The 15974-nt window shown below is 45.3% G+C and overlaps 1 protein-coding gene across 1 annotated transcript in view; it reads right to left on the bottom strand.

The window, feature by feature from the left end:
* Positions 1-15974, bottom strand: part of LOC126260759 (uncharacterized) — a 1547391-nt gene that overhangs the window by 1367848 nt on the left and 163569 nt on the right. The window contains exons 5-7 of the mRNA XM_049958097.1: positions 10494-10585; positions 4602-4814; positions 493-675 (exon numbers count right to left, since the gene is read on the bottom strand). Of these exons, the coding sequence (XP_049814054.1) occupies positions 493-675; positions 4602-4814; positions 10494-10585 (488 nt within the window). The remainder of the gene's footprint in view (positions 1-492; positions 676-4601; positions 4815-10493; positions 10586-15974) is intronic.

Below are 15974 nucleotides of genomic sequence, written 5' to 3'. Positions count from 1 at the left end.
CCGATCGCGTAGAGATCATCTTCGGTGCTGTAGAAATGAAACTCAGACACTGTTATCAAGTTATCAATAACCAAAACTGACTTGCATTGCATTTTACCAGAACCTTCCAATAAATCTAAGCAGATCCTCCTCAAGAAGTATTAATCAATCAAATTTTTCTCTACGCCTTTTACTCACCATTTTCAATACTGCTCTAAATCAGTGTTTTTTTGTTTGGGCGACAAGTATTTCGGGGTCAGTGTAGTTGTTAATACTACTCGTGAATTAATAATATACCAACTCAGATTACATAAATAGGCTTCGTTAGAAACGTTATCTTCTACCTACAGATTCATGAGGCTACTGCTGTGTGTTGACGTATTTCCACTAATTATTTGCATCCAGATTATAAAGACTTGAAAGCATTAAGCCTGTGATCCGCACTTTTCTCGATTGTGGAATCGACTCTACAAAGTGCTGTTTCCACATCGCCAGCACGCGCCGCCTACAGACCTAGCGAGTTGGTGCCGGTGAGCTGGTAGACGTCGCCCGGCCGCAGCTCCTGGCCGTCCTTGAACCAGCGCAGCTGCGGCGTGGGGAAGCCCACCACCTTGCACTCGAACGACACCAGGCCCTCCTCTGTCAGCACCGCCTTCAGGCTCTCCAGGAACCGCGGCTTCCGGTAGTTCTTCGGGTCTGTCACAAACAGGGAAACAATGTAACAGGTCCTGTGAGTAATATACATGACATTATACAAGGTGTTACAAAAAGGTACGGCCAAACTTTCAGGAAACATTCCTCACACACAAATAAAGAAAATATGTTATGTGGAAATGTGTCCGGAAACGCTTAATTTCCATGTTAGAGTTCATTTTAGTTTCGTCAGTATGTACTGTACTTCCCCGATTCACCGCCAGTTGGCCCAACTGAAGGAAGGTAATGTTGACTTCGGTGCTTGTGTTGACATGTGACTCATTGCTCTACAGTACTAGCATCAAGCACATCAGTACGTAGCATCAACAGGTTAGTGTTCATCACGAACGTGGTTTTGCAGTCAGTGCAATGTTTACGAATGCGTCTTAGGGAGCACGGAACATTCCAGCCTATGACTCGCGACTGGGGAAGACCTAGAACGACGAGGACACCTGCAATGGATGAGGCAATTCTTCATGCAGTTGACGATAACCCTAATGTCAGCGTCAGAGAAGTTGCTGCTGTACAAGGTAACGTTGACCACGTCACTGTACGGAGAGTGCTACGGGAGAACCAGTTGTTTCCGTACCATGTACAGCGTGTGCAGGCACTATCAGCAGCTGATTGGCCTCCACGGGTACACTTCTGCGAATGGTTCATCCAACAATGTGTCAATCCTCATTTCAGTGCAAATGTTCTCTTTACGGATGAGGCTTCATTCCAACGTGAACAAATTGTAAATTTTCACAATCAACATGTGTGGGCTGACGAGAATCCGCACGCAATTGTGCAATCACGTCGTCATCACGGATTTTCTGTGAACGTTTTGGCAGGCATTCTTGGTGATGTCTTGATTGGGCCCCATCTACGCTCAATGGAGAACGTTATGATGATTTCATACGGGATACTCTACCTGTGCTGCTAGAACATGCGCGTTAACAAGTAGGACACAACATGTGTTTCATGCACGATGGAGCTCCTGCACATTTCAGTCGAAGTGTTCGTACGCTTCTCAATAACAGATTCGGTCACCGATGGATTGGTAGAGGCGGCTCAATTCCATGGCCTCTACGCTCTCCTGATCTCAACCCTCTTCACTTTCATTTATGGGGGCATATGAAAGCTCTTGTCTACGCAACCCCGGTACCAAATGTAGAGACTCTTCGTGCCCGTATTGTGGACGGCTGTGATACAATACGCCATTCTCCAGGGCTGCATCAGCGCATCAGGGATTCCATGCGACGGAGGGTGGATGCATGTATCCTCGCTAACGGAGGACATTTTGAACATTTCCTGTAACAAAGTGTTTGAAGTCACGCTGGTACGTTCTGTTGCTGTGTGTTTCCATTCCATGATTAATGTGATTTGAAGAGAAGTAATAAAATGAGCTGTAACATAAAGTAAGCGTTTCCGGACACATGTCCACATAACATATTTTCTTTCTTTGTGTGTGAGGAATGTTTCCTGAAAGTTTGGCCGTACCTTTTTGTAACACCCTGTATGCTACCATTATGTTATATCCATGAAATGTATTTAGCCGTCAACAAGTTTCTCGTAGGTAGATATTGACATATAATCGCTTCTGCAGGGCTCTCAACCTCAAAATGGTAAAGAGAAGGCAACTCCTCGTGTGTCTTCATGCAGGGCAACATAGCTATAACTTGGATTCTGTGGTGCAAGAAATGAACTGCAGTAGACTGTAAGTTATTTAGGGTGTAAATAGTAAACTTATCGTATAAGACCGCGTCAGTGCCCTTCTGAAATAACCATCCTCACATTTACCTTCAGAAATTTATGGACACGAGCAAAAGACTGAGTACAGATGCCAGGACTGACTGTGAGATTCTAACCGCTGTCGTACCGAATGCGACGGTGGCACAATACGCGGTACTGCTGATGGCCGCAGCAAGTAAGGCACGACAAATACATTACACAAGCAAAGAAAGCTTTCTTTATCGGAAGAGATCTGCTGGGATCAAACATCGCTACGAACATGAGGATGGAGTTGCTAAAGATGTACGTCTGGAGCTCAGCAGGACGTACCAGTGGAACGTACACCTACAGGGTGTTTCAAAAATGACCGGTATATTTGAAACGGCAATAAAAACTAAACGAGCAGCGATAGAAATACACCGTTTGTTGCAATATGCTTGGGACAACAGTACATTTTCAGGCGGACAAACTTTCGAAATTACAGTAGTTACAATTTTCAACAACAGATGGCGCTGCAAGTGATGTGAAAGATATAGAAGACAACGCAGTCCATGTGTGCGCCATTCTGTACGTCGTCTTTCTGCTGTAAGCGTGTGCTGTCCACAACGTGCAAGTGTGCTGTAGACAACATGGTTTATTCCTTAGAACAGAGGATTTTTCTGGTGTTGGAATTCCACCGCCTAGAACACAGTGTTGTTGCAACAAGACAAAGTTTTCAACGGAGGTTTAATGTAACCAAAGGACCGAAAAGCGATACAATAAAGGATCTGTTTGAAAAATTTCAACGGACTGGGAAGGTGACGGATGAACGTGCTGGAAAGGTAGGGCGACCGCGTACGGGAACCACAGAGGGCAACGCGCAGCTAGTGCAGCAGGTGATCCAACAGCAGCCTCGGGTTTCCGTTCGCCGTGTTGCAGCTGCGGTCCAAATGACGTCAACGTCCACGTATCGTCTCATGCGCCAGAGTTTACACCTCTATCCATACAAAATTCAAACGCGGCAACCCCTCAGCGCCGCTACCATTGCTGCACGAGAGACATTCGCTAACGATATAGTGCACAGGATTGATGACGGCGATATGCATGTGGGCAGCATTTGGTTTACTGACGAAGCTTATTTTTACCTGGACGGCTTCGTCAATAAACAGAACTGGCGCATATGGGGAACCGAAAAGCCCCATGTTGCAGTCCCATCGTCCCTGCATCCTCAAAAAGTACTGGTCTGGGCCGCCATTTCTTCCAAAGGAATCATTGGCCCATTTTTCAGATCCGAAACGATTACTGCATCACGCTATCTGGACATTCTTTGTGAATTTGTGGCGGTACAAACTGCCTTAGACGACACTGCGAACACCTCGTGGTTTATGCAAGATGGTGCCCGGCCACATCGCACGGCCGACGTCTTTAATTTCCTGAATGAATATTTCGATGATCGTGTGATTGCTTTGGGCTATCCGAAACATAGAGGAGGCGGCGTGGATTGGCCTCCCTATTCGCCAGACATGAACCCCTGTGACTTCTTTCTGTGGGGACACTTGAAAGACCAGGTGTACCGCCAGAATCCAGAAACAATTGAACAGCTGAAGCAGTACATCTCATCTGCATGTGAAGCCATTCCGCCAGACACGTCGTCAAAGGTTTCGGGTAATTTCATTCAGAGACTGCGCCATATTATTGCTACGCATGGTGGATATGTGGAAAATATCGTACTATAGAGTTTCCCAGACCGCAGTTGTCAATTGTAACTACTGTAATTTCGAAAGTTTGTCCGCCTGAAAATGTACTGTTGTCCCAAGCATATTGCAACAAACGGTGTATTTCTATCGCTGCTCGTTTAGTTTTTATTGCCGTTTCAAATATACCGGTCATTTTTGAAACACCCTGTTCATGACACACTTCTGTGGAGTGACGTAGTTGACAGAATGGTGTGGATCGCATCATAGCGACAAAAGCCGTTACAACAAATAATCTATTGCATATTTTAATTGAAGATGTTATAACTTCTCAAAAGCTTGCTTTTTGAAGTTATATGGGTCATACAACCACAAAATAAGATTAAAAAAACGAAGTATTGGAAGGGGCAGCGGGGGCTAAACGTGCCAGGGGCAGAGGAAGGTGAGGTTACAGAGGGCTGCTGGTGTAGCAGCTGCATGCAAGACAAAAGACGAGCAGGAGAAGGAAGGAGGTGGTGGAGCGCGGCCGCAGGCGAGACGCACAGTGGACGGCGACGGCGGCCCTGGAGAAGGCGGCGGCGCCCAGGTCGCTGGTGGCGACGCACTTCCAGTCGCCGTCGTCGGCCGCCTCGACGGCCACCACGTGCACAGAGAAGCCGCCGAGGCCGTCCTCGCGCACCAGGTAGCGCTCGCCCGGCTCCACGCGGCCCGCGCCGTTGTACCACGAGACGGCGCGCGGCCACGGCGGCACCGCCACTGCCCACCACAAACAGACAGCACGCTCACGACACTGACGTAGACGTGGCGAGGCGATGCGGAGCGCCAGGGCGCTCACGGCCGCAACCTCCACTCCCAACACTGCCCACTGCACTGACGCGCATAACGCCAGGCCTATGTACCTACTGTACAATTAGTTGACACATTTCATGGACGAACAGTCACTCTAGTATGCGCTGGCTTGAAAGTTTCTCCATAAATCTAAACCTTGAACGCGGAACCTTAGTCTGTCGCGGGCAAATGCTCTACCAACAAGGCACGACTCACTATTAGCCCTAACAGCTTCACCTCTTCCGGTACCTAGGTCCTACCTTCCAAATTTCATACAAGCTCACAAGTACACCTTGTGGGACTACGTCTCCTGGAAGGCAGGATACTGCTTGGAAGTGTAAAAACATAGGAGTAAGGTACTGGCGGAAGTGAAGCTTCGACGGAGAGGAGTGGGGCAGGGGCTATGACAGATGACGAAATCTTAAAGAACAAATTGTCAACAGATAGCGCTTGAACAGCACTATCCAAGGAACGGGTTTAGAATTTCTATTAAAGCAATATAGTTTGAATAATGAACTGGAGTGTTGATTCCGAAGTTCAAAAAACGCAATACACGAGTAGGGCAAAGTAAATTGTGCAGTGGTAAGTACATCGACAATATTAGACACTAGACTACAATAGAAATCTCAGTACGTTTGAATCTCATCACGTTTCATACACATAAAACTGAATAATATTAATTTTGACCATCTCATCGAATCAGGTGCTAATAACCCAAAATACAAGAATCCCTGCAACAACAAAAAAATAAATATAAATTAATGTGACCACGGAAAATGTGGTGAAATTCTAGACCTAATTAATATGTAATACTTCCGATAGCAATGAGTTTAACTAGTTTTTATACGTTAAGAGGTTCACGTGCCACAATCGGAAGTCATTACGAAATACACTACTGGCCATTAAAATTGCTACACCAAGAAGAAATGCAGATGATGAACGGGTATTCATTGGACAAATACATTATAGTAGAACTAACATCTGATTACATTTTCATGCAATTTGGGTGCATAGATCCTGATAAATCAGTACCCAGAACAACCACCTCTGGCCGTAATAACGTCCTTGATACGCCTGGGCATTGAGTCAAACAGAGCTTGGATGGCGTGTACAGCTACAGCTGCCCATGCAGCTTCAACACGATACCACAGTTCATCAAGAGTAGTGACTGGCGTATTGTGACGAACCAGTTGCTCGGCCACCATTGACCAGACGTTTTAAAATGGTGACAGATCTGGAGAATGTGCTGGCCAGGGCAGCAGTCGAACATTTTCTGTATCCAGAAAGGCCCGTACAGGACCTGCAACATGCGGTCGTGCATTATCCTGCTGAAATGTAGGGTTTCGCAGGGATAGAATGAAGGGTAGAACCACGGGTCGTAACACATCTGAAATGTGACGTCCACTGTTCAAAGTGCCGTCAATGCGAACAAGAGGTGATCGAGACGTGTAACCAATGGCACCCCATACGATCACGCCGGTGATACGCCAGTTTGGCGATGACGAATACACGAGGCATGACAACAACGTTTCACCAGGCAACGCTGGTCAACTGCTGTCTGTGTACGAGAAATCGGTTGGAAACTTTCCTCATGTCAGTACGTTGTAGGTGTCCCCACCGGCGCCAACCTTGTGTGAATGCTCTGAAAAGCTAATCATTTGCATATCACAGCATCTTCTTCCTGTCGGTTAAATTTCGCGTCTGTAGCACGTAATCTTCGTGGTGTAGCAATTTTAATGGTCAGTAGTGCATTTTTGATAGAAGGAGAATGAAACTAACATATTTAATTGCTCATAAAAATCAGCACGCAAGCATGAGTGACGGAAAGTGTTTATGCCTGCACTTTCAATAGTAATATGTACAGTATATGTAATATTGTGAGGTTTGCAACGGCAGATCGCGTGTATATAAGGAGATGCTCTAAGACATCGGCCAGTACGGATGTGTGCTGATCAGCAGCGCGTCAGCCGAGATTAAAGTGTTTAGAATGGAGAGTTGTAGAGCTTCTATAGGAGTGGGAAGTGGTGCTCGCGGACTTTTAATTCTCAACTGCAGAGTGATATCAGACTATTTTAGAATTTTAATTTTGAACACCAATGTGGTGTGCCAGACGTGGTGCGTTCTTGATCGAGCAAGTGAATTAACCTGTTGTCACTATGTCGATATTAAGAAAGGGTTCAATAAACATTTAATTTTAGAATAATACCCGGTTTCAATTCAGGATATTTTTTTATTTCATCTACTATAGTGCTGCCTGCAGTTTAATCAAGTCATAGGCAGTTAACAGAAAAATAAAAGGGTGTGAGTCTGCCCTCTAGACATATACAGTGCTCTTGAAGCAAGGAGACAAAGTGAAGAAAGACATTAGTACGCCTCACGGAACGTTAGTCATATACTCAACGGGTGGTGTTCCGTTAAGACTGATTACTCTCTAGCTTCGAGAAATTTTATGAAGATGGCAGACACTACTTGAAACCGGTTAGTTCGACATTATAGAGATCGACCGACGGAAAATAAGTGCATTTTCTTAAAAATTTATCATTTCGTACAACTGTTTATTAAAGAGCTATCCCACAATGCCTGTGAGTAAAGCTGACTTCAAACAAGTTGATTTGTATCACTTCTAAACTGGAGTATATTGGTTAGGACAGACCTAAGAGGTTTCGTAATCCTTTGAACTCATGAGGATGTTACAATTAGGTATCAGATGATGCTATCTATCAGGCATATCAAATACAAAGTACATCTAAAAGAATCGACATAGAAACGGCCACTACATGGTCACTACATAATTTTTCAATCAAATGGTTATACTATTAGCAGCTCACCCACGTAGCGATGAATGTGCCTCTGGTAAATATTTATTACGTAATTCTGCACTGAAAAACATTTTTCTACAACTAAAGCAATTAGAATGAGGTGACAAAAGTCATGGGACAGCGAGATGCACATTTACAGAGGGCAGTAGTATCGCGTACATAAGGTATAAAAGGATAATGCATCGGCGGTGACGTCATTTGTAATCAGGTGATTCGACATTCGACAACGTCAGCGACATTATTATGGCCGCACGACAGGATGTAACAGACTTTGAACGCGCAATGGTAGTTGGAGCGAGAGCGTGTGACATTCCATTTCGGAAATGGTTACGGAATTCAGTATTCCGAGACGCACAGTATCACGAGTGTGCCGAGAATACAGAATTTCAGGCAGTACTGCTCACCACGGACAACGCAGTGGCCGACGGCCTTCACTTAACGACCGAGAACAGCGGCGTTTGCGTAGACTTGTCAGTACTAACAGACCAGCAGCACTGCGTGAAATAGCCACAGAAGTCAATGTGGAACGTAGAACGAACGTATCCGATGGCACAGTACGGAGAAGTTTTGCGTTAATGAGCTATGGCAGCGGTCGACCGATGCGAGTGCCTTTGCCAAACAGCACATCGCCTGCAGCGCCTCTCCTGCCGCGTGACGATATCGGTTGGGTCCTAGACGACTGAAAAACCGTGACCTGGTCAGATGAGTCCCGGTTTCATTTGGTAAGAGCCAATGGTAGTGTCCGAGTATCTCGGAGACCCCACGAGGCCATGACCCCAAGTTGTCAACGAGGCACAGTGCAAGCTGGTGATGGTTCAAATAAAAATGGCTCTGAGCACTATGCGACTTAACTTCTGTGGTCATCACTCGCCTAGAACTTAGAACTAATTAAACCTAACTAACCTAAGGACATCACACACATCCATGCCCGAGGCAGGATTCGAACCTGCGACCGTAGCGGTCGCTCGGCTCCAGACTGTAGCGCCTAGAACCGCACGGCCACTCCGGCCGGCCAGGTTCAATAATGGTGTGTGCTGGTTTTAAGTGGAATGGACTGGGTACTCCAGTCCAACTGAACCGACCACTGACTGGAGCCCATTTCCAGCCGTTCACGCACCTAATATTCCCAAACAATAATGGGATGTTTATGGATGACAGTGCACCATGTCACTGGGCTGCAAGTGTTCGAGATTGGTTTGAAGAACATTCTTGCCAGTCCGAGTGAATGATTTGGCGACTCAGATCGCCCGACATGAATCTCATATAAAAATTACGGGACATAATTGAGAAGTCATTTCGTGCACAAAATCCTACACCGGTAACACTTCCGCAATTATGGAGAGCTATAGAGGCAGCATGATTCAATATTTCTGTACGGGACTTCCAACGACTACTGCTGTAATCAATCCCATCAACGCTCAGTTCGAGCCAGAGCACTCTGCGTGAAGGTGGTAGTGTGCGGCAGCTTGTTGACAGTTAGCCTTTCTCACCTGCCGTCGCCATGGAGCTCTCTCTGATTGAGCAACAGCGCGTCAACGTCAAGTTTCTTGCAAAGTTAGGCAAGAATGGCCGTGAGATTTTCGAGTGTTTGAAACAGGTTTACGGAGACAATTCTCTGAAGGAACCAACCGTGAACAAGTGGTTAAAAAGGTTCCGGGGTGGCCGAGAAGAAGTGAACGATGACCCTCGCCCGGGACGCTCGTCGACATCGAGTTCCGATGCAAATGTTGAACGAAATCGGGCTCGTGTTCTTAAAGACCGTAGATTTACAGTCACAATGATTACTGATGAGCTGTCAATCCCCAAAACAATCGTTCACGTGATCCTGACACAAAAACTTGAAATGAAGAAATTGTGTGCGAAAATCGTACCGAAGCTCTTGACGCCAGAACAGAAAGCAAAGAGGGTTGAGTGCTGTGAGGATTGGTTGGAAGCAGAGGAACGAGGGGACTTTCTCAACCGAGTCATCATTGGAGACGAGTCCTGGTTTTACGAATTCGATGTGGAGCTCAAATCTCAAAGCAAGGAATGGAAACTAGCAGGAGAACCGAGAACAAAAAAAGTCGCGAAAATCAAGGTCCATTGTGAAGACAATGTTGATTGTTTTCTTTGATTCTAGGGGCATTGTTCACAAGGAATTTGTCCCTCCCGGCCAGAGAGTGAACGGAAATTTTTACGTTGAAGTTCTGACACGTCTCAGAGTTCGTGTGGCCCGAGTTCGACCAGAGTTGGCAAAAGGGGGCAGGTGGATCCTTCATCACGACAATGCGCCTGCTCACACGTCGCACGTTGTGCGCGAGTTATTGGCCCGAAGCTCAATCACCGTGACAGACCACCCGCCTTATTCACCCGATTTAGCCCCGTGTGACTTCTTCATGTTCCCGAAATGCAAAATGGTGCTTCGGGGGTTGCACTTGGGAGATGTGGAAGCCATCAAGGCGGAAACGACACGGCAACTTTCAGCACTGTTATCAACAGTGGAAACGGCGTTGGCAGAAGTGTATCGCGTCTCAGGGCGAGTACTTTGAAGGAGACCATATTGTAATACCTCAATAATTGTAAAATAAAGTTATTATTCAACTTTTATACGTATTTTCCGGACAAACCTCGTACACCGAGCAAAAGAAGATCCGACACGATATTAGGAGGTATCCGAGGACTTTTGTCACCTGATTGTGTGCGTAACGTCAGCTGCCTTCCGGAATTAATCTATAAGGTTGGTGACAAATCGCGTAAAAGTTCACACAGTTTTTGGGTCATCCTAAAAATTACGCCAAAACGCACTTACCTTGGCAGGAAAGCGTCAGAGGATCCCCAATGCGACACTTGGCGGGCTGCAGTTCTTTGACGAACACAGGAGGCGGCCCAGCTGCGCGAAAGCTGCAACAGTAAGTCACAAGCTGCAGTACGTTTCACTCTACACCTCATTTCCTTTCGAAACACAGTTTCGACAGCAGATTCATGTTTGAAGAAGCTGTTTTGAAGACAGATGTACGTTGTGCGTAACGCTGTGTTGTACTGAAAGTGCTCCCTGATAAGCTTTGGTGCCCCTAACAGGTTTCAGTGACTCCAAAGATGATTCGTCTGTGTGTTGGCGTTATTCTGTTAAAATGCTGACTGGAGAGGGATCCATTGACACTGATATTTTTAGAAGACGCACCAAATTGTGATACTAAAGGTGCGTTTACACGTATGCACGTTACGCCCGGCCACCGTGCTTGCCGCACAGGAGCAAGTAGAGGTGCGAGTTCAGGACGCATGCCTCTTCCTCAATGTGGGTGCGAGTGGTTCACACCTGTGTTTACGCTGGGCGCCTCAACTTCCGTGTGGAGCAGCCTAAAGACGCACGGCGACTCGGTGCAAGGCGCACTGTTGTAAACGCTCTTAAGGGCACCATAGCTTTGATAGAACTATTCTTTGATTCCAGAAGCCTTAACATTTCAATTTACTGCAGGAAAATAAATTGTATTTTTTTTTCAATTAACGGAGATGTGAATGATTCACTGTATTTGTCATACAGTGAAATTTAATTTACGATGCTAAAGATCTGCCTACCTTCCACTCAGATCGCTGGTCCCAAGGCTATACCCCAGATCTGTGCTTCACAACTCAGTCTCATAATTCCCTAAATCAAGTACGACGAACTGCGCTCAAGGAATTCCCACATAGTCAACACAGACCTGTTATATTGGAGGTGGGGATGTCTATACCTGTTGTACGATCACATCCTAAACCGAGGTGGAACTTCAAGAAAGCCAACTGGACTGAATTTGCAAAGCAAACAGATTCCAATATCAGATGGATCAAACCAACGTACAACAACTACAGCAGATTTGTTGGGGTTATCAAAGGTGCAGCCAGACGATGTACTCCTAGAGGGTACCGTAAAGAGTATATCCCTGGTTGGAGTTCCGAGAGTGAGGAGTTACTAAAAGAATATGAAGACCATCCTAACTCTGACAATGCAACAAGCCTCCTCCAGTCCCTGGATGATAATCGAAGAAAGATCTGGCATGAAACTGTGGGGTCCCTAGATTACACCCATTCTAGCAGAAAAGCCTGGTCTATCATCAGGAAATTAGACTCTTCAAACCCTACAACAAAAAGATCAAAAAATACCATCAATCTGAATGACTATGCTAAACACCTTGTGTCAGTTACAAAGAATATAAAGGACAAGCAAGCCAAAAGGGATATCAAACTACAGTTGAACACCAAGAAAAGAGCAGCCCTACAGTCCTCCGAATTCTCTACTCCATTTCAAGAAGAGGAAACTAAAGCTGCAATCAAAAGTATGAAACTTGGAAAAGCAGCTGGATATGATGGAATATACCCAGAATTCCTGGCTCACTGTGGACCAGCTACAGTAAAATGGTTGACCAACTTCCTTTCAAACATCCTGCAAACTGGAAACATCCCACATCTGATGAAGAAATCAAAAATATTAGCCATACTGAAACCAAATAAAGATCCCACAAAAGTGGAAAACTATCGTCCAATAGCACTCTTAAGTATCACTTATAAACTCCTTGAGCGTCTGATCTACAACAGAATCTGTGAAACAATCAACCATCATATTCCTATCGAGCAAGCAGGATTTAGACCTGGGAGAAGTTGTAACGATCAGGTACTATCTCTCACTACGCACATTGAAAATGGGTATGAGAAGAAATCAGTAAGTGTGGCTGCCTTTTTGGATCTATCTGCTGCCTATGACACTGTCTGGCGAGAAGGACTCCTTTCAAAATTTGTGAGTGTTATCCCATGTCGTAAACTACGGCCTTACTCAACAATATGCTAAGCAATAGGTACTTTCAGATCTACTCAGATAATGATAGGAGCAGAATGTTTAAACTAAATGACGGCTTACCTCAAGGGTCTGTTCTGGCTCCCCTCCTTTTCAATTTGTATACACACGACTTACCAGAAACATCTTCAAGGAAATTTATATATGCTGATGATATTTGTCTGGTGACTCAGTGCTCCAACTTTGCTGATGCTGAAACTATTCTATCCACTGATCTGGAAGCCTTAGACAAATATTTCAAGAAATGGTGCCTCCACCTAAATCCTCAGAAAACAGTTATATCTGCATTCCACCTACGTAACAGACAGTCAAATTACAAACCAGAAGTTGTATTCAGAGACCAAGTGTTGCCATACTGTAGTACACCAAAGTACCTGGGATTAACACTAGATAGAACTCTGTCTTTCAAGCAGCATTTATCAAATGTGGCTGCTAAAGTTAAAACTAGAAATAATATTCTTCAGAAGCTTGTTGGTACATCATGGGGAGCCAATACTAACGTCCTGAGATCTACAGCATTAGCTCTGTCATATTCTGTTGCTGAATATTGCTGCCCAACCTGGATCAACAGTGTTCACACTAAGAAGATAGACGTGCAACTCAATCAGGCAATGCGATTAATCACAGGATGTATTCGGAGCACAAACACGCTGTGGCTGCCGGTTCTAAGCAATATCCCACCTCCAGCCCTAAGAAGATCAGAAGCTCTCCTAAAGACGTGGAAAAACATTCAGCAGAACCCCCAGCTCCCCATCCATCAAGATATTGTACAAGGAACACACCAACGCTTGAAATCGAGGAAACCACCATGGCGCACAGCACTCGACCTTGAAGGATCTGCTTTCAACATTAACAGTTCATGGAAACTCCAGTGGGATCAGTCTTCAGTAGCCAATAAACATCTAGTCGAGGACCCTTCCAAGCAGACGCAAGGATTTGATCTTCCAAGGCGTCAGTGGAGGATCATTAACCGCATTCGAACTGGACAAGGCAGATGTGGCTATCTACTGCACAAATGGGGATGGGTTGGCTCTGCAAATTGTGACTGTGGTGCCCCCTCACAGACGATTCATCACATTGTTGCTGACTGCCCTCATCGTACTTTCAGAGGAACTTTAATGGACATTCATCGTACATCGGATGAAGCAGTCAAGTGGATTGAAGAACTAGACATAGAGCTGTAAAATTGTACGAACTTGTGATTGTACATTTTAGTCCTGAAAATATTGTATATAAATGTAAATCAATGTACACATCATACGATAAATAAATAACAGTGAAATCCTTTGTCTAGATTATAAAATGTGCCATAATGTGTGTACAATTACTGAAGCTTTTACTCTCCATTAATGCAAAATTACTGATCATAATACTTTATCAACATTAGCCTAATTTTGCACATCATTATTCAACTTCCACCCAGAATTTATTCCATTAATTTTATTTACTGTACCATGACACAGTCTCTGTTCTGAATGTATATCTACCTTAAAAGGTGTAACAAACCGATACAGGCAAACTTTGACGGTCAGTACTTGGCGTTAGGTCACCACTCCGGCAGCGAACGTCACCCCGTACAGTGTGATAGCTGTCAGCCACGTTCCCTGCTCTCCAACAGCTTAGGCTGCCAGCTTGCGGTAGCTGCCGGAGGGGTTGCCTAGCGGCAGGCGCCAGATCCTGCTATTCGTCGCTCTGTAGCGTCGCTGCGTTATGTCTCCGGATGTAGGTTACTATTCCTCAATTTGTTCCTCAAAACACGCTGTACAACCCCTAAAAGGTTTCTACAATCGACCCTTCAGATCCGTAACTTTTTATCTTCCATTTCATTCATTGGCTATCAATTTCTTGAAGATCTTTTAGATCGAAATGAAGCACACACTTCATACGCTGCACCCGCAGTATAGAGACTTTTATTGTTTCAAGACGGGGTTTCAACAGTCTTATGTTGTCGTCATCTGATATTACGAAACTTGTTATAGAAGAGTCATATTACACTTATAACAACTTCCGTGGCATCAGATGATGGCAGCACAAGACTGTTTGAAACGTAGCAACGTGATGAGCACGAATGCCCATGTTCCACCCTTGTGTGACTTTGAATACGTAGTTTCTGTGAATAAGAGTAATCGATTACTGTTGAAGCAAACGCGGTCGGTATGCGGGCAACGAAACAAAATTTATAACGAGGTTAATTTGAGTTTAGCGAATCAGAATTCAACTTGGTGTCGAAAGTAGGGGAAGCCGGCACGGATCGGGGGGTGGCAGTGCCGAAGGCTTCCAGGGTGAGCCGAACTGGGTGTCGGTGCGGCATGGCAGTTTTTTGCAATTTTATACTAGTGAATTAAAATTTTGATTCGGTGTGATGATAGACGCATAGACGAACGTAGTTAACTTGGCAAAGCTTGTTCTGCACAACAACGGAGATGCCGGTGGGCATGGTAAGTCAGTTGCTGCGCTTGCTCCTGCTGCCATGTTCCTTTTTTGTGCTCAACCAACGATCGGTCATAGCTTGTGGTTACGATCGCTACTAATTTGAACTGCGGGACGGCAGTGGGACATAACTGGATGTTTTCGTATCGTTTCTTTGGGAAAGATCCTGGCATTGTGTAGGAAGGCTTGCGTGGTAGACAACATTATACTAGTGAGGGCGCAGTTTGGATTAGCCTAATTATGGCAGGAAGTTTGAACCGAACGGATGGTGGCACCAACAGCGTAAGCATCACATAGAGGGGCATAATGACACGGCCGCCATCATAGTGGATCCTGAGTCTCACAGTACAGAAGTGGTGCGGGTTATAAAAACAACGCAATAAGGTTTTACAGAGGTTAACGTACGTAAAGGATATGTGTGATTTTTACCACACCTTTGTTACTTCATTTAGTAGTGTCAATCCTACATTTCCCAGCATTAACCTTATGATTTTGCAGAGATACAGAATTCACAGGGTGGGGGACAACGCACGAGTGGCTGCACTGCAGGTAAACTCGGGTAGGTTACAGGTCGAGAAATCGTGGACGCTGACTACGTTGCCAATGTGCACATAAGTCATAAATAGGGCCCACCATACGCCCCCATAATGCTACCGCTTACCGCGGGAGTCAGTCAAACTGGACCAAGTGACATAGGGATTGTCATTCGTCGCTTCTCCTGTTGCGACGCCGACGTTAGTTCTTATTTTGTTTCTAGCCAGCCAGGAAGAGTAAGGTGTTCTGCTTACATCTTGAAACCGGCCATCTTGACACATACAATGCGATCGCGGCGCACGAATTGCGTGCTTCATTTCCAGCCATACGGATCGCCCCACAGCACGACGTGTGGACCTTACAACATAGGATCCTTTAGTCACCTTAATTCACATTCATACACAGGTCCTAAAGCACTTTTACATCTCGTGCTACTACATGGCAGGTGTAAGACCTCGTCGATGTTCTTACTGCTCTACAGTTCCTTAATGGGTTTAT

Source organism: Schistocerca nitens, chromosome 5, assembly GCF_023898315.1.
Source record: "Schistocerca nitens isolate TAMUIC-IGC-003100 chromosome 5, iqSchNite1.1, whole genome shotgun sequence".
NCBI classification, from domain to species: Eukaryota; Metazoa; Arthropoda; class Insecta; order Orthoptera; family Acrididae; genus Schistocerca; species Schistocerca nitens.
Note: the sequence above shows the minus strand (reverse complement) of the source record. Positions and strands in the feature narration are given on the sequence as shown.